General features: G+C 42.6%; 1 protein-coding gene across 3 annotated transcripts in view; it reads right to left on the minus strand.

The window, feature by feature from the left end:
* Positions 1 to 15,255: 15,255 nt before the first annotated feature.
* NR1D2 (nuclear receptor subfamily 1 group D member 2) overlaps positions 15,256 to 20,111 on the minus strand; it is a 36,470-nt gene continuing 31,614 nt past the window's right edge. For all 3 annotated transcript variants that reach the window (XM_050779463.1, XM_050779465.1, XM_050779464.1), the window contains exon 8: positions 15,256 to 18,648. In XM_050779463.1, coding sequence (XP_050635420.1) covers positions 18,452 to 18,648 — 197 coding nt within the window. In that variant the 3' untranslated portion in view covers positions 15,256 to 18,451. The remainder of the gene's footprint in view (positions 18,649 to 20,111) is intronic.

Here is a 20,111-nt window from a genome sequence, read left to right on the forward strand (position 1 = left end):
GTGGATAACAAGGTTTCATTAGTTGATCCCACCTTCTGAATAAAATAAAGCATTTCTTACTCCAAAAAAGAAAGTCCTTGCTCCCATAAAGTAGCCATAAAAATCAGCACTAAACAATGGTCTAAAGTCTGAAAAATTAAGTGAGACTGCAAATAGAAATATCCCAGTAAAACCTAAACTTTCATAGACAGCAAACTTAGGGTAATTGCAATGTCTATAGCTAAGGGTACATTTTGTTTTATTCTTTAACTTCTCATGCCTCCAAGAAGTACAGTCATGCACCACATAATGATGTTTCAATCACTGAAAAGCCACATATATGACAGTGGTCCCATTAGATTATGCCATATTTTTACTGTACCTTTTCTATATTTAGTTATGTTTAGACACACAAATACTTACCACTGTGTCAGAACTGCCTACTGTATTTGGTACAGTAACATGTTATGCAGGTTTGCAGCCTAGAGGCAATAGACTATACCATACAGCATAGGTGTGTAGTAGGTTATCCCATCTGGGTTTGGGTAAATACACTCTATGATGTTTACAGGATGAAATCGCCTAATGACACATTTTCAGCAAGTATTCCTGTTGTTAAGCAACGCATGCATCCAGGCTCAAGTTATGCTCTGAAATTAGCTTATCAAATGAATCAGCCTTCCCTTGGCTCTTAAATCTTATATAATTAGCTTTGTAACATAATGCGTTCAGTGGCTGTGGGCAAAGCTCAAAGGAGTGAGAAAATCCATTTAGGGCAGTTGCCAGAATTTCCGGTGTTTTCTCAAGCTGAGCTGCTAATTCATTTTCTTGGCATAGCCTAGGATGGATCCCAGATCTGCCAGGCCCTTCTGGCTTCCCCTCCATTGGAAATGTCTCGAGATTCAGTCTTCTGTTACTTTGAGGCCTTCTTTTGATGTCCCACCTGAATGAAAGAAGTGTGGTCACAGAAACGAGAGAAGTGTATTATTTGTCAAACCTCGGATTTGAGCGGGAATTGATTAACTGTGTATGTGCCAAGCATCCCCAAAGTTTCTTAACTCCCACAGCGTGTCAGCAACAAAAGTCACAAAACCGCACAGGAGATAGATACGCAGTTGTTTTCTTGAAAGAACTCCAGAAACCAAGTTATACGATTTCTAACACTGGGCTAATTCAGGGGCCTGGTAAACACAGAAACCACAGAGGGGAGGGAAGAGGAAACAGGGGAAAGCAGGGTGTCTGGTCTAATTCACCATTCACTTTGCTCTGCTCTGTTTTATAACAATGTCAGCTCTATGGAATAAAACAAAATGTGGCTTCTGTGTCTTTAAGGCCCAGGCAGCATTGGCAACGGATAGGTTTCCATAGCAACTTGTAATTCCACTGTCTATTAAGTGGAAAAGCAACAATAGAAAATCCCTAGCAAATAAAGTGTGATACCTCTCAATGACAATTATCTGCTTATTACAGTCTCGCTTTGAGTGCTTAAAAATACAAACACTGGCCGGGCGCGGTGGCTCAAGCCTGTAATCCCAGCACTTTGGGAGGCCGAGACGGGCGGATCACGAGGTCAGGAGATCGAGACCATCCTGGCTAACACGGTGAAACCCCGTCTCTACTAAAAAATACAAAAAACTAGCCGGGCGCGGTGGCGGGCGCCTGTAGTCCCAGCTACTCGGGAGGCTGAGGCAGGAGAATGGCGTGAACCCGGGAGGCGGAGCTTGCAGTGAGCTGAGATCCGGCCACTGCACTCCAGCCTGGGCGGCAGAGCGAGACTCCGTCTCAAAAAAAAAAAAAAAAAAATACAAACACCTAGAATCTTTTACTCTGTTTGAAAGAAGCAGGGCTATTTCTTTTATTCTTTTTCTTTTGAAAAGCTCTTAGACACAAAAGAAGAAACAAGTTTCTGAGGGTGTTGAGATGTCAAGCCTCTTTGGTGGCCCCAGAAGAATTCTCCCACTCTACATGCACACTGCACAAAAGCGGTGAGGAGGATTCGGCAACTCAGAAATCGACAGCAACGTGAGGTAGATTCCTACCACAGGACCTCATCCAATCAGTGGCCATCAGACTTGCTTGTAAAAGGCCTGGGACCATATGAAGTTTAGAGCAGTGTACTTTGCACACACAAAAACATTTTAAGATTATAACCTTATTAAACATCGATCAGCATCCATCCATAGTCAGTCAATTTAAATAACATTTATGGAAAGACTGTTAGGCAATTTGTGAGACACTAGAAAAACAAGAAAGTCCTCTAGAAGCTCACAAATGGGGAATGGAGAGAAAAACAGAAATCTTTATATGACCAGGTTTCCCAAGTGTTACGAGCTGAATTGTGCCTCCCCAAAATCCATATGTTGAAATTCTAACACCCAGTACCTCAGAACATAAACTTATTTGGAGATAGAGTCTTTAAAGAGGTCATTAAAATGAGGGAATTAAGGTGGGCCCAATACAATCCCACTGGTGTCCCTAGAGGGAAGAAAATGTGAAGACACAGGGAGAAGATGCCCCTCCACAAGCCAAGGAGAGAGGCCTGGAGCAGCTCCTTCCCTCACAGCCCTCAGAAGGAACCAGCCGGACCCACACATTGATCTCAGACTTCCAGCCTCCAGAACTGTCAAGAAATTAACTTCTGTTGTTTAAGCCACCGAGTCCATGGTCCTTTGTTATAGCAGCCCCAGCACATGAATAAACCAAGCTCTCTCTCTCTCTCTCTCTCTCTCTGTATATATATATATATATATACACACACACACACACATATATATATATATTTTTTTTTTTTTTTGAGACAGAATTTCACTCTTGTTGCCCAGGCTGGAGTGCAGTGGCACAATCTCGGCTCACTGTAACCTCCACCTCCCAGGTTCAAGCAGTTCTCCCACCTCAGCCTCCCGAGTAGCTGTGATTACAGGCACCCGTCACCACACCCAGCTAATTTTTTTGTGTGTATTTTTAGTAGAGATGGGGTTTTACCATTTTGGCCAGGCTGGTCTCGAACTCCTGACCTCAGGTGATCCCCCCACCTTGGCCTCCCAAAGTGCTGGGATTACAGGCATGCGCCACCGTGCCTGGCCGATTCTTCTTCTTTTTTTTTTTTTAAGACAGAGTCTCTCTGAGTCACCCAGGCTGGAGTACAGAGGTGTGATCTCGGCTCACTGGAACCTCCGCCTCCCAAGTTCAAGTAATTCTTGTGCCTCAGTCTCCCAAGTAACTGGGATTACAGGCATGCACCACCATGCCTGGCTAATTTTTTGTATTTGTAGTATAGATGGGGTTTTGCTATGTTGGCCAGACTGGTCTCGAACTCCTGGCCCCAAGTGATCCTCCCACCTCAGCCTCCCAAAGTGCTGGGATTATAGGCATGAGCCACTGTGCCCGGCACCAAGCTATATTCTTCCAGAGCAGTGGTTCTCAATCTTTTAGCTGGAACAGAATCACCTGGAAAACTTGTTAAAACACAGACTGCTGGGCCCTACCCCCCAGCCTCTGATCCAGGTGGTCTGTAGCGTGACCCCAGAATCTGCATTCTAGGTAGTGATGATGATGGTTGGAGGACTAGCCTTTGAGAACCACTGTACTAGGAGGTATTCAAGATATAGGCTGTATCGAATCCTAGCCAACTCAAGTCAAGGCGTCATGCTCTCTCCTCCCTGAATCTAAAGTGGACACGATTCCAACCTGAGTTTCACACCCAGGTGCAGTCACAGGAGGTACGCTGCCCAGGTGTGCTTGCCCCGCAGGAGAACGCAATCACCAAAGCTGTATCTGACAGAGACCCTAAGCTTTAAGGCACAGTAAGCTTGTCCACTACTAAAACATGGCCCATGAATAAGTGTCCTGGGTTCTGAAATATTAGACCAGCAATTCTCCTTTCATGGGGAAATGAGGCAGGTGGATGAGGGTGGAGGTTTTTTCTCCTATCCAGGCAGAGGCACAGGGTTGGGGAGAGGGGACATAAGTAATCTCCCTCTTTTCTCCTCCCTGCAACTCAGGCTACTGGGGCCACAGAAGGCCCAACTCTGGCCCTCCTCGGACTGTGCCCCTGCCCTAAGCCAAGAAGACACACCTGTCCAGAGCCCAGAACCCCTTCTATACCAAGCTCCAGTTAACTCAATTCCCTGCCCAGAGGGGACCTGGGCCTTCCAGGGCCTGCCTGAGACTATTTCCTTGGTCCTCCTGCAGGCAGACCTCACTGCCCATGTGCGCAGACCTAGGCCCAAAGGGGTGGCTCAAGAGGTGACTGTGTGAAAGATAAGGTAGACAGCTTGGACCTAGGAGCTGGGATGTCCACCGTTATATGTGAGAGGCTTAGCTGCAGGCGGGTACTTGGGGTGGAAGGAGCCCTATCTGTAGCATTTACTGATTTTCACAAAATCAATAACTACTCCCACCATGGCCAATCTCAAGCTACTAATGTGAAATCAACTGGCTCACAAAATTCCTGAAACACTGGCTTTCATGAGCTGGTAAGAACTGGCCCCAGCACACCACTGGAGAGGTCCTTCCTGCTAGGGGACAATGGCAGGAGTGGAAAAAGGACAAAGACAGAGTGAGGACCTTCATCTACATTTTTGCTCTGACCCTTCATGTATCTGGCCCTGCATTTCTATCAACCAGGATGTCGTTCTGGTCACTGCTGAGGGTGGTCGTCAGTACAGAGCTCACAAAGAAGGACCCTTTCTTCCTTACTATTCGATGTAGAAGATATGAATGACTCTTGGTGTCCGTATTTGTCTGCGGTCACACTGCTATAAAGAACTACCTGAGGCTGGGTGTGGTGGCTCACGCCTGTAATCCTAGCACTTTGGGAGGCCAAGGCGGGCGGATCACTTGAGCTCAGAAATTCGAGACCAGTCTAGGCAACATGGAGAAACCCCGTCTCTACTAAAAATATAAAAGTTAGCTGGGCATGGTAGTGCACACTCGTAGTCCCAGCTACTCGGGAGGCTTGGGCATGAGAATCGCTTGAACCCGGGACGCAAGGGCTGCAGTGAGTGGAGATAGCACCATTGCGCTCTAGCCCGGGTGACAGAGCGAGACCCTGTCTCAAAAAAAAAAAAAAAAAAAAAAAAAAGAACTACCTGAGGCCAAGCACAGTGGCTCATGCCTGTAATCCTAGCATTTTGGGAGACCAAGGTGGGTGGATCACTTGAGCTCAGGAATTCGAGACCAACCTGGGCAACATGGTGAAACCCCATCTCTACAAAAATTACAAAAAAATTAGCCGAGCATGATGGTGTGTGTCTGTAGTCCCAGCTACTTGGGCTACTGAGGTAGGAGAATCGCTTCAACCTAGGAGGTCGAGGCTGCAGTAAGCCAAGATCAAGTCACTGCACTCCAGCGTGTGTGACAAAGTGAGGCCATGTCTCAAAGGAAGATAGGAAGGAAGAAAGGAAGGAAGGAGGGAAGGAGGGAAGGAGGGAGGAAGGGAAGGAGGGAGGGAGGGAGGTTAAGAAAGAAAGGAAGAAAGATTAAGAAAGGAAGAAAGAAGAAAAAACAAATTAAAAACAAAAAGACCTGGCCAGGTGTGGTGGCTCATACCTGTAATCCCAGCACTTTGGGAGGCCAAGGCGGGCCGATCACCTGAGGTCAGGTGTTTGAGACCAGCCTGACCAACATGGTAAAACCCCATCTCTACTAAAAATACAAAAATTAGCCAGGCATGGTGGCAGGCGCCTGTAATCCCAGCTACTTGGGAGGCTGAGGCAGGAGAATTGCTTGAACCAAGGGGGCAGAGGTTGCAGTGAGCCGAGACCACACCACTGCACTCCAGACTGGGCGACAGAGTGAAGCTCGGTCACAAAAAAAGAACTACTTGAGACGAGACAATTTATGGTGAAAGGAGGTTTAATTGACTCACAATTCTGCAGGCTATCTATACAGGAAATATGGCTGGAAGGCCTCAGGAAACTTACACAATCATGGCAGAAGACAAAGGAGAAGCAAGCACATCTCACCATGGAGGACCAGGACAGAGAGAGTGAAGGCGGAGGCAATTCTAAACAACCAGATCTTATGAGAACTCACTCTCACAAGAACAGCCAGGGGAAAATCCACCCCCATAATCCAGTCGCCTCCCATCAGGTCCCTACCCCAACATTGGGAATTACAATTCGACACAAGATCTGTCTGGGGACACAAGAGCCAAACCATATAAGAGGCCTACGCGATAGCCTTTCCCCAACCGCTTCCTTCTGGAAGAGCCCGCTGCTCTCTACAGAGGCTGAAAAATGTTAGATACTTGCTTTCCCAGGCTCCCTTGAAGCAGACCCAGTCTGGCCAACAGGAACTGACGAGTGAAGCCTGCGAGGGCCTTCTGGAAAAGATTCCCCCCTAATAGACAAGAGGAAGGTCTTTGTCCTTCTTATCTGGACATGGTACCTCTGCTGTGATGCCTGAACTGTGGCAGCCATCTTGCAACCATGAGAGAAAACATTAGAAACAGGCACAGGATGACAAAGAAGGATCAGAACTCCTAGGTTCCTTTTTTTCTTTTAATTAATTGTGGTAAAATGTACGTAACATAACATTTACCATCTTAACCTTTTTTTTTTTTTTTTTGAGACTGAGTCTCGCTCTGTCGCCCAGGCTGGAGTGCAGGGCACAATCTCGGCTCACTGCAAGCTCCACCTCTCGGGTTCATGCCATGCTCCTGCCTCAGCCTCCCAAGTAGCTGGGACTACAGGTGCCCGCCACTACGCTCAGCTAATTTTTTGTATTTTTTAGTAGAGATGGTGTTTCACCATGTTAGCTCGGATGATCTCGATCTCCTGACCTCGTGATCTGCCTGCCTCGGTCTCCCAAAGTGCTGGGATTACAGGCGTGAGCCACTGCACCCGGCCCATCTTAACCATTTTTAAGTGTACACTTCAATAGTGTTAAATACCATCACTTTGTTGTACAACCCATTTCAAGAATTCTTAAAAATTATTATGGGCGCATAATAGTTGTATGTATTTATGGGGTACATGTGATATTTTGATGCAGGCATATAATGTAAATGTAAATGATCAAATCAGGGTAATTGGGGTACCATCACCTCAAGCATTTATCATTTTTTTGTTTCAGGGACATTCCAGTTCCACTCTTAGTTTAGAATTCTTTTCATCTTGCAGAACTGAAATTCTGAAATAATTCCCCTTTTCCCCTCCTCCCAAACCCTATTCTTCTACTTTCTGTTTCTATGAATTTGACTACTCAAAGTACTTCACATAAGTAGAATCTTACAGTATTTGTGACTGGCTTATTTCATTAAGCATAATGTCTTCAAGGTGCATCCATGTTGTAGGATGTGTCAGAATTTCCTTCCTTTTTGAGGCTCAATAACATCACATTTTGTTTATTCATTCATCCTTCTATGGAAATCTGGGTTTTTCCCACATTTCGGCTATTATGAATAATGCTGCTATAAACGTGAGCACAAATATCTCTTCGAGACCCTGCTTTCAATTCGTTTGGGTATATACCCAGAAGTGGAATTGCTGAATCATATGGTGGTTCTATTTTTAATTTTTTGAGGAACTGCCGTACTGTTCTCCATAGTGGCTGCACTGACTTACATCCCCAACAGTGCACAGTGCTTCCAACTTCTCCACATCCTCACCAGCACTTATTTTCTGTTGTGTGCATGTGTGTGTGTGTGTTTTGTTTCTTCCTGATAGTAGGCATCCTAATGGGTGTAAGGAAGGTGCCTGTGTTTTTTATGGCATTTGTGAAGCCACTGAACCAGCCTGAAATTGTCCTGCTTCTAGAAGTCTTGTGCAGGAAAAAAATTAATAAGCATCCTTATGAAGGAACTCCATGTTTTTTAATTTTTATTTTTTTAAAGATAGGGTCTTGCTATGTGGCCCAGGCCGGAGTGCAGTGGTTACAGTGAGTGCACAGCTCATTGTACAGCCTCAAACCATCAAACCCAGCTAATTCTGAAATCTTTTAATAGAGACAAGAGCTCACTATGTTGCACAGGCTGGTCTTGAACTCCTGGCCTCAAGCAATCCTCCCACCTTGGCCTCCCAAACAGCTGGGATTACAGGGATGAGACACCATGCTCTGCCTGAACTCCCTTTTAGACAAAGCTAAAGCACCTTCTAATTGATATACTGCTCCTTCAGTAAGACTGAAGACAGAAAGTATTCATTCTCTTCATGATTTGTTTCTCATGCTTTCCATTATATACTGCTTCCTGAACTCTTAGAACTTAGCACAGATTCTATACCAGGGTTTCACAAAACAGTGCAATTGCAAATACAAAGGAGTGTTCATAACAGCTTTATACATAATAACGAAACTGGAAACAATCCAGATGTCCATTCAATAGGAGTATGGATAAACCATGATACATCTGTACAATGGAACATGACTTGCAATGACAAGGAACAAACTGCCAATACATGAATGACATGAATGAACCTCAAAAACATTATGCTGGGTGAAGAAGCCTGACACAGAAGAGAACTGTTAGTCCAGCTCCTGCTGCTATAACAAAATAGTGCAAACTGGGTAATTTATAAAGAAGTTTACTGAGCTTATGTTCTGGAGACTAGAAAGTCCTAGATTAAGGGGCCATATCTGGTAAGGGCCTTCTTGCTGCATCATAACAGAAGGGTGAGCAAGCACGTGAAACAGAGAGAGGAAATCAGGCCAAACTCACCCTTCACAGGAACCCAATCCCGCTATAATCCATTCAAAGAGGCAGAGCCTTCATGGCCTAATCACCCATTTTTTAAATTTTATTTAGTTTTATTTTTTTTGAGACGGAGTCTCACTCTATCGCCCAGGCTGAAGTGCAGCGGCACGATCTCAGCTCACTGCAACCTCTGCTTCCTGAGTTCAAGTGATTCTCCTGCCTCAGCCTCCCCAGTAGCCGGGATTACAGGCAAGCACCACCACGCCTCACTAATTTTTGTATTTTTAGTAGAGACAGTGTTTCACCATGTTGGCCAGGGTGGTCTCAAACTCCTGACCTCAGGTGATCCGCCCACCTCGGCCTCCCAAAGTGCTGGGATTATAGGCATGAGCCACCACGCCAGGCCTAATCACCTCTTCTTTTTTGTGTGTGTGTGTGAGATGGAGTTTCGCTCTTGCTGCCTCTCTGCTCACCGAAACCTCCGCCTCCTGGGCTCAAGCGATTCTCCTGCCTCAGCCTCCCGAGTAGCTGGGATTACAGGCATGTGCCACCGCACCTGGCTAATTTTGCATTTTTAGTAGAGATGGGGTTTCTCCATGTTGGTCAGGCTGGTCTTGAACTTCTGACCTCAGGTGATCCACCCACCTCAGCCTCCCAAAGTGCCGGGATTATGGCTGTGAGTTCATACACCTGGCACTAATCACCTCTTAAAGGCCCCAGCTCTTAGTACTATTACAATGGCAATTAAATTTCTACGTGAATTTTACTGGAGAAAGTCAAGCCATAGCAAGTACATTCCACAATGATTCCTTTATACAAAGTTTTAGGGCAGGCTATTCTAATCTATGATGAAAAAGCAATTACTTAGTATATGTATCAGGCTTCACCGCAGAGGGTCTTTGAATACATTTCCCTCAGTCTTACATCCACTGTAAGTATTTTATCCTTTTTACATGAGAGAAAAATGTATTGGGGCTGGTGGAAGATAACATTAAATTCCTCTTATGTATTGAATCTTTGACTAGGATCCAAAGCTTCCCCTTTTCTTACTCCCAAACAATCCCATAAATGAGTATTAGCTCCACATATGTACAGATCAAAGCAAACTTACCAAAACCCACTCTGCCAAGGAGGAGACTCCAAGCCCAGTTATGAATACAGTTAAGAGCAGGCTCTGGAGCTCAAATGCCTGAGTTTGCAGCCCAGCCCTTATTTAGTAACTGTGTAACCTTGAGTAAGTTCTTAAAACTCTCTGAGCCTTAGTTTCTGTATCTAGAAAACAGAATTGCCTCTTGGGGTTAAGATCAAATGAATTAATGTATGAAAATAGTGCTACAGTGGTAAATGTTTAACAACCAGCTCTCTGGGGAGGAAAAATGTGTGTATTTATTTAACTTTACTGAAAAGGCATACAGAGCACAATTTATAAAATGTACAATACTCTTTATTGTAAATTCCATATAACTAATTAATTCTCACAGAAAGCAATGTACTTGATTTCTGCCTAAATTGCATCTGACCAACAGGCACAGTTCTAGCATGAATGTAGACTGATATTTGAATGTATATTAACTAATGAAACAAAAACACAATAAAAACAATGTCAGAATTTGACTTAATGTGTGTGACTTCTTTGCTGAATTTTCAAACACTAGAATATTTCTTCAATTTTCTGTGCTATCCACAATGTTAACCGCTAGAGACATGACACACTTTTAAGTTTAATTTGTATTATTAACATTTTCCCCATCAGTTTCTCAAGTCTAGATAATCAACAAAGTAATAACACAAACCCTGATTTTCATGGTATTTGCAGATTTCCGTGGTATAAATAATCCCACCCTAGCCAATTCCGAGCTACCAAGTTGCCCTCACTAGCAAGAAAGAGATGTCCAGGAGCGTAACATTATAAAGTATTTCCACCATGCAGATAAACAACTAAGGTATTTAACCTCAAAACTGTAAATAACAGTCAAATACTTTGGAAGTAAATTTTGAGCATTGTCTTTTAAAAATACAATTCATTTCATAGAAAGCTTCATTTAATTGGTAATAATGGTTGAACCTATAACTGGCTCCCTGAATTCCTGGAAACAAGAATCAGACCTCAGGAGCCTTCACAACCAGCTCCAGCATATAAGGTCTACAACAGCAGTGCCTGGCAATTATCCTTCAAAATGCTGGGATTGGGAGGATTGTGCTCCACATGCATAGAACTCCCCTAACACTATCTGAATTAGTTGGCCAGCTTTTCATGGAACCTCATCTTGCATTGGAATTTTTTTTTAATCCTGACACATAGATATTCAATAAATGTGTGCAATTAATAAGTGACTAGGCCAGGCGTAGTGGCTCATGCCTGTAATCCCAGCACTTTGGGAGGCTGAGGTAGGCCTCCCACTTGACGTCGGAAGTTCAAGACCAGCCTGGCCAACATGGTGAAACCCTGTCTCTACTAAAAATACAAAAATTAGCTGGGTGCAGTGGTGTGTGCCTGTAATCCCAACTACTCAGGAGGCTGAGGCAGGAGAATCACTTGAACTCGGGAGGTAGAGGTTTCAGTGAGCTGAGATTGAGCCACTGCACTCTAGCCTGAGCGACACAGCGAGACTCTGTCTCAAAAAATAACAATAGTAATAATAAGTGACTAAACCATTAGTCCATGCACTGAAAATCTGATCAGATAAAACAGCTTAGGAAAACAGCAGCCATAGTAGGGAACAAAAAGTTGATCAAGAGAATGAAAGTAGGTAGGTGCTCTCCACTTTGGAAACGACCCTAACTGCATTTAACTGCAGAACTTGAACAGGAAATTAAACAGCTATTGCAGGGGGAGAAAACAGATAAGTATTTATAAGCAAAGCAACAAAATAATAGGGGGAAAACTGCTGAAGTTAAGGTGTTGAGAGCAATATGAGACAATAGAAAATAAAAAAATACAGAACTGACTTCAGAGACTTTTAGAAGATCGTATTTGACTCTGTAGGCTCCAGTAGAAAAAATAGGGGGAAAAATTTTAGGAACACTATACTCACCTGTGGATTTTGTTTTTGAGTCATTTTAAAAACACTGATCCGACCCGTCAGCAACTTGCATTAAAAAGTATGGGAAATGCTGCCGGGCGCGGTGGCTCAAGCCTGTAATCCCAGCACTTTGGGAGGCCGAGACGGGCGGATCACGAGGTCAGGAGATCGAGACCATCCTGGCTAACCCGGTGAAACCCCGTCTCTAGTAAAAAATACAAAAAAATAGCCGGGCGAGGTGGCGGGTGCCTGTAGTCCCAGCTACTCGGGAGGCTGAGGCAGGAGAATGGCGCGAACCCGGGAGGCGGAGCTTGCAGTGAGCCGAGATCGCGCCACTGCACTCCAGTCTCCGCGACAGAGCAAGACTCCGTCTCAAAAAAAAAAAAAAAAAAAAAAAAAAAGTATGGGAAATGCTAACTTTGAGCATTGAGAGCATGTTTACATTCTGGAGAATGTGCCCCATATTAAAGCAAATGGAGAAATTCTGAGCTTCCTCCAAGACCTCTCTTTAGGGCTCATCTACGCACTGCATTCAGTGTTGTTGTAAGTGGATTTTGTACTCTGGTGTCAAAAATCAACCCACAGCATCCAACTCTTACACAGTGAAGAGCAACACTGATGTGGCTACTAAAACACATGCCACAGCTGTCTCTAAGCTTTTACATAGACAGAGAATAAAAAAATCAAACATAACAAATTTTAACACAGGCCCAATCTAGTGTAAAACTAAAACCAGATCTGTGAAGTGATTATCTTTATTCCTGCATTCACAGACAGCATTCCTCAATTTCAGAAGGAATTTAATCCATTTTGTTTTCCATCAACCACACATTTACTTGGAGCTTGCTTATTAAACTGTACAAAGAAGAGGACAAAATAAAATCCAAATTTGTGCAATAATCCACTGAATTCGATGAACATCCTGACCAACACCTAAAGTGGGTATAAGGTTAGCAAGGTTTCTTCTCCTAAAAGCTCTTTCCTAAGAGTCCCAACAAGTGCTCAGCACAGAAAAAAAAATGGCAAAGGGGTTATTTAAGGAAGAAAGTTGGATGAAAATGGCATCCCATTAAACCCTTCCTTCACAATGCTCACTGCCTCACTGCAGAAGAGGACTGACATAGAGACACCGCAGTAATCTTGTTTAACCCAGCATTTCCAAACTTACTTGATCAAGTAGCCCATTTTTCCCACCTAACATCAATTAATATCCACAGAAACAGCGGATTTTTTTTTTTTTTTTTTAAGACGGAGTTTCGCTCTTGTCGCCCAGGCTGGAGTTCAACGGCACGATCTCGGCTCACCCCAACCTCCGCCTCCCGGGTTCAAGCGATTCTCCTGCCTCGGCCTCCCAAGTAGTTGAGATTACAGGCGTGCGCCACCACGCCTGGCTAATTGTCGTATTTTTAGTAGAGACAGGGTTTCACCATCTTGGCCAGGCTGGTCTCAGACTCCTGACCTCATGATCCACCAGCCTCGGCCTCCCAAAGTGCTGGGATTACAGGCGCTAGCCACCGCGCCTGGCCAACATAGTGGATATTTATGGCAGAAGCTGCTCCAGACAGCCCATGGCTGCATCACACCAGCTGCAGCAAGGAGGTGCCTCCAGAGCTGCATGCTCCATAAAGCCGGTGGGAGGCCCACCCATCTGGGTGCATTTGCAGCCGCCCAAACATCCCTGCATTGTTTTTGCTGTTGTTTTTTGAGACGGAGTCTCCCTCAGTTGCACAAGCCGGAGTGTGGTGGTGCAATCTCGGCTCACTGAAGAGTCCTGCTCTGGGGTTCAAGCACCCTGCACTCTTGGGGGCATGAAGAAGGCCCCCCACTGCCCCTGCCCTCACAGGCTCACAAGTCCCTGTTCCCACTGCCTGGCTTCCCCCTGCTATTGGCACCCACTCTGACTTTGGAGCAAAGTTGGGGCCAAACCCTGGGGTCATGAACAGCAGCAAGAGGCAGACGGGTTCCTGGGCGGAAGGAGGCGGGTCCCCAGTGAGGCCCCACCTTCAGGGCCTGAAGGCTGAGGACTGAGCCGCCAGCCCTGTGGACCCGAGTGGAAACTTGTGGTGCCTTTTCCAGGTCCGCCCATGGCTGCCCATGGACCAATCAGCGTGCACTTCCTCCTCTCTGAGGCCCATAAAATCCCTAGGCTGTCAGAGCTGGGGAAGAGGTAGGGATGACCAGCTGCAGAGAGGATCTACCCACTCCAGGGCCTCCTCTCTGCTGAGAGGATGGGAAGACCAAGGGATGGCCAGCTGTAGAGAAGAACTACCTTCTCTGCTGAGAGCTGCAGAGACGACAGGACGACCTGCCAGCAGAGAGGAGCCACCCACTCTAGGACCTTCCCTCTGCTGAGAGCTCCAGAGTGGGACGACAACCTGCCCACAGCAAGGTGCTTCCCACTCCAGGGTCTCCTCTCTGCTAGGCCTTAACACTCATTGGGATACCCTGGCTACAGAAAGGAGCTGCCCACTGCAGGTCCCCTGAGTTATTCTATCACTCAACAAAGCTCCTCTTCATCTTACCCTCCACTTGTCTGTGTACCCTCATCCTTCCTGGTTGCAAGACAAGAACTTGGGACCCACTGAATGGCAAAGCTAAAAGTTGTAACACAAACAGGGTTGAAACATGCCCCTTGCTCACCACGCTGTGGGCCAAGGACAGAAAAGCTGCAGCCAGCCCTTCAGGGATCTCACACCTGGGAGCTCCCCAAGCCAAGGCTGTGATTCCCTCTTTGGGGCCCTGTGGTTCCTGGCATCTTCAGCCTTCCGGCCACCACTGCATTCCCCGGTGCCAGCTGGGAAAGCTGCTTATGGTGTGCCTGGTCCAGCTGCAGCCTCGCAGAGAGCTGGCACCTGGAGATGTCCACCGCGTGGCAGCAGCTGACTTGTCTGCACAGTAGCTGGACGCCACACTGGCTCACACACGCCTTGATGCTCCATGCCTGACTCAGTCTCCCTTGGAGGCGTGGGATCCGGGCCAGTAGCGTTAGCTGAGTACAGCCTGCCAGGCCAAGTGGGTGAAACAAGCCCAGTGGGCCCGAGCAAATCTCAGGCAAAGGTGCCACCAGCCACAGGTTTCCAGCCAGAAAAGCAACACTCCCAAGATTGCCTAACAATATTACTGCAGACAATGCAGATTTAAATAGTATCTTAATTTTGCCAACATGGGAACAGACAGGAAAGGAAAAAGAGGTTAGTAGTCTTGCTGAGGCACCCTACCCCATTCATGGCCAAGGGTGATTTCTGGTTCTATCAAGTACCCCATTCCTCTCTCACATCTCCTTCCTAGAAAGACTACCTTATTACACACAACGAACTGTTACTCAGTTGGCATTATAGAAAATAGCAACAGTCCTTGCCGGAATCTCTAAACCCTAAAATCTTTTTTTAAGCCCTTTGTGTGTGTATATACACATACATATATATACATATATGTATATGTGTATACACATATATATACACACACATATATATCTATATATATACACACACACATTTCCCCAAGCTGAATCAGAGATTTACATAAAAGATCCTGCTATGCTCAGGGGAAAGATACTTGTAGTGAGTTAAATTATAGTTTTACAAAAATGGCAAGGTAGATTAGACACCAAACACCACAGTTGGTTAGAAATATTTATTATCCCCTCCCCCCACATACAGATTCTCAGAAACATGAAGATATTATCCATGTCCTCATCAATTACAGTTTGTAGAAAATAAACTTAACTCATATCCCATCAACAATGTATTTCTATCATTTTTTAAACAATAGCCATTTCATTTTTCCATGTTAGTTCCAGAATAGCTTCAAGTTTTATCTTTTGGATCGAATCAAGTCAATCTTTTTTTATAGGTAATAGTTTCCTGACAGATCCCCTCCCCCCAACCCCTAAAAAAATTCTATATCCTAAGTGATAAACTCTTCTTGTACATTCAGCAAACTTTATATTGGAAAAGAAAGAGTAATTGAGATAGGTATTTACTTTCGTGCACAGTAATAAATCTAGCTGAGCTGCTACACCTTGCTTTGCAAAGATGTTTACATAAAATAAATCATCTCTTATCAAGTTTACAATGGTAATTTCTTGAAATGTAGATATGAAAGCTATACACTTAATCCACTGAAATTTCCTTCTAATTTTTAAATCTGTAATTAAACCATCACCATAAGAACAAGCTTCATCCCAAGATGTTTCCCCTTTTCCCCTCAGCTATTTCTATCAACTTGAATCCTCTCTCAGATCATGTAAAGAGATACATTAAAAGCACAAGAAAAAAAATGTTTTAGCTTGCTGACATAATGCCCTTAAGTTTGCTGACATAATGCCCACATTTTAACTTTAAAATGTAAAATCAAAGTTAAAGCATCACTTAATTCATACAGTACATTATTAATCAACAGTGTCCCACCAACTCGGAAGTTTCCTAAATTGGCTGTCTTCTCTGCATTTAGTACGTTTATAACCAATGACTCAATCAAAGAATGTGCTTGTAATAGGTTGCTGGTTTAATTTTAGAATCAGAAGTTTCATATTGGGCTACTTTCAAATATAGAAAAGCTATGAGTGACATATGAACTATTAATTTTGTTTCCCATTACCTACAGGAGGAATTTATTCAAATAAAATTTTACAAGACAAAATGCAAATCTATATACCTATATAGAGATGTATATATGTATATATTGAACCTAACTAAAGTTTTATAAGCAATACTAACATAGTTCTGGTTACACATTCCTAAAGACTTAATTGTTTTAAAGATACATGTTATAAAGAGGCTTATGCAAAAGGCAAAAATTAAGAATCAACATGATCTTTGAGGTTTTCAATATTACTTCAAAAAGCTGTTTCTATCCCCCATAGAAGAAAACTATGCATTTGTTTATCTTAGGAAAAAAAAATTATAAAAAGATAATGCTATCATGTAAAGATTCACAAAAACTATACTGTATATCCCATAAGAGTTATACCTACTTAAGGTAAATCACAATTATGGTTTATATTGTATTACAGACATCACCATTGCCTTTCCTCTTTAATAATGAGAGGGTTTAACTTTTTTTTAACTTACTTAACTAGTGCCACAGTAAATCAAGTCCCAGTAGCAACAAGTTAAACAAGATTACAAAATAAGGCATTCTGCTCACACGTCAGGAAAGTAACAGGCTTAGTACAGTAAAGCAGGCTCTTATCGTTTTTACAATTTTATATAATCCAAACATTATATAGAAGGCATTCTTTACTAAAAAATCCAATTAATTGCTGTTTTCCAGGGAAACAGAAAAACATACATAAAATCCTCAACTTTGGCTATTTCTCCTACTACCATAAACAGATGCTGATCTTATCTATTTAATCAAGCCCACTATTAGAAATGTGGATAAAATGTTTTTGACTATACCATTTCTAAGCCTGTAGGTCACACACTAGATGATTTTTCAAATTATAAGTTAAATCTAATATGACAAAATCCCTGTAGTGTTATTTAGGAAAAAAGAAGTGGACTCAGAACATACATACGCGCGCACACACACACGCCATCATATTAAACAGTTTCTTTAAACATTAAATAGTTCTTCTGAAAGAATAAAAATTCTTTAACATCAAGCTGCAGCATGTGTATAAGGGGCAGCAATGCAACCTTTTTCAGCACAAGATAAGAATATGAATCAACTTTTAAACAACTAGTACCCTGAACCAAATATTTTGCCAAAGATGAACTCTAAAATACATGGGTTTTTTTTGTCGTGGAAATTTGGACTCAATTGCCTGTTGCGCTTTTACATTAAGTGTTGCTTAAATAAACAAAAATAGAGCATAAATTCAATGTTCTACTGTCTAAACATTTTAAAGCAATGGTTATGCCATCATCAACAGGTAAAATGCACCTAATTTGGGTCTTTTGACACCTCTTGTTTTAAGTTTACTGTATGATAAAGTTCTTCACAGTTTAAAATATTGTGAAGAAACATATTTATGTTTAACTATATTCACATACATATTATGTACATGTACTATGTCTTTGTTATACCCATAAACTTCGAGTATGTGTGTATCAGTAGGATACCCCACACATATGCAGGAACCCTGAATAATATGGTTGGTGTGGACTGTGAAATGATTTCCCAGAAAGGCTTAGAAAGAAGAATGTTGTTATGAATAATTATAATAACAAAAAATTTTACCTTATTTACATAGTGCCTATCTCCCAAGAGGTAAATATGCTTTACAGACATTTTTTAGTAACTCTGTGAGGTGGGGCATTGGGGACACTATCAATTCTCATTTTCCACAAGCAAGTAAACTACTCAGGACCACACACTTTAACAGTGGTAGAGTAAAATACAGACATGGAGATCTCCTAAATCCCAAAGTCTCCAATTACCAGATCAAATAGTCTTGTGGTAGTAATAAGATTTCCATCATTCAACAGAACTCCTACCACAAAGGATTAATTCCTAAGTCCTCATACACTTGTGATTGTGCGTCATATTTATACCACAGGGAGATCAAAATGGTTTTTGGTTTTGGCAGATGAAAAAGTCTAACATTCAGTGTGATTATACTTCAGTGTAACTTCTCCAGTTTAAGTGCGACACAGCTGATTGGTCTGTCAGGGAGATGCGGTCAACGTCTAATCATGGCTGAAGAGTTCTCAATCCAAACAGCTATTGCATGATTACAGAGATAGCCTACAATCTTTTATTGTCTTAAAGGTCTTTTCTATCTCCACATATGGTATACACATATAAATAAGCATTTTAGCACAAAATGTACAGTTACCATCAGTTCATGTTTAAATAAACAAAGGCCTTAAGGGTGAACTTTAAAGGCCAAGAGCTCCTCAGAGTGCATGTTGTTTAAAGATCGAAGATCTGGCAACTTTAGAAGCAGTTTTGTAAAAATAGAGGCCTCATTTGGATGGTTTTTCATTATTAAGGTCCTTAGTGCACGAATGAGAGTTTCCTGCAAAGCCTCCACAGAGTTGACGTTTTCTATTCCAGATCGATCTAAGAGAGATCAGGAATAGGGAAATATGAAAGACAGGATAAATTATTAACATTAAATATAAATAAAATTCTTGCTCATCAGTGTCACTAATGAATAGAAAACAAGGTTTTATACATTTGAATAAAGGCAAAAGTTGACAAATTTCTCAAAATCTCAGTAACAAGTCGTTAGCTAGTTATTATATATTATAAAGCATATATATCACAAAAAACATTGATAAATCAAAATTCTTTACTGCTTAAGAATTTTTATTCACAAAAACAGAGGTTCTGACTTTTTAAAATTAGATGTCATCTGATTTCAACTGCTTCTAATTAGCAAAATAAAATAATGTAGTATATAAACATATTTTCAATACATATGGAATATACTTCCATTTGTATGTCACCACGTGTGGTAGGCAGTCCCTAAAATGGCCTCCAATGATCCCCTCATCCTGGTATTCACACCCTTGTGCAATCTCCTCCTATTAAGTGGACCGAGACTTACTAAATTCTAATGAAAAAAAGTATGGCAAGAGTGATAGGATGTCAGTTCTGAGATTAGCTTATGAGAAACTGTGGCCTCCATCTTAGGTACACTCTCACTCACTTACTCTGAGAAAAACCGCTGCCATGCTGTGAGCCACCCTGTGGAGAGGCCCACCCACATGGCAAGGAACTAAGAGTGGGCTCTAGCCAACAGTCAGCAAGGAACTGAGGTGCTCAGTCCAACAGCTTGCAAGGAACTGAATCTTGCTGATAACTACATACAAGTGAAAGTAGATCCTTCCCTACCTACTCAAGCCTTCATATGAGACCACAGCCCTGTCCTCAACTTAACCTCCTAAGAAACCCTGAGTCAGAGGCACGTATCATATCCTATCTCTCATATCATATCTTAACTCTCAAAAACTGTGAGATTAAATGTTTGCATTTGCAAGCCCCCGAATTTTGGGACAATTTGTGATGCAGTTATAGGTAACTAATACACTATGCAACTTTATTGCTATGTTACTCTACATTCACTTTCATTTAGCATATTGTGTTTATTAAATTTCTCATACAATATGTTAATAAACCAGTCATTTGGCATAAGCCTGCAATAAAGTATCTTAAAATTAGGCAAACCTATATAAGTCACCCATAGACTTTTTCATCAGCAAAAGTATTTCTTTCCCTTTGTAACAGGAGGCAGGAGTACACAAAAATATTCAGTGGTCCCCCAGATGGGAGGTTGTAATTAACAAGAAAAAGACTTCTAACTTCTACAAGGAAGCAAAACTTCTGGCCATTCATTCCCTTTCGTTTTTTAACAAGGATATTGAGGAGGTCTTCCATTATAAGTGGTAGCTGAAAAAGGTCATTTGCAATGCAAGCACTTAAAACAAGGACTAAAATTTAATAGTAAAGGGCAAAAAAAGAAAGGTTTGATTAAATGCAGAAAAATGATAAAAAATAAGTTTATCTTTTTTTTTTTTTTT

The sequence above is a fragment of the Macaca thibetana genome, chromosome 2, assembly GCF_024542745.1.
Source record: "Macaca thibetana thibetana isolate TM-01 chromosome 2, ASM2454274v1, whole genome shotgun sequence".
NCBI lineage: Eukaryota > Metazoa > Chordata > Mammalia > Primates > Cercopithecidae > Macaca > Macaca thibetana.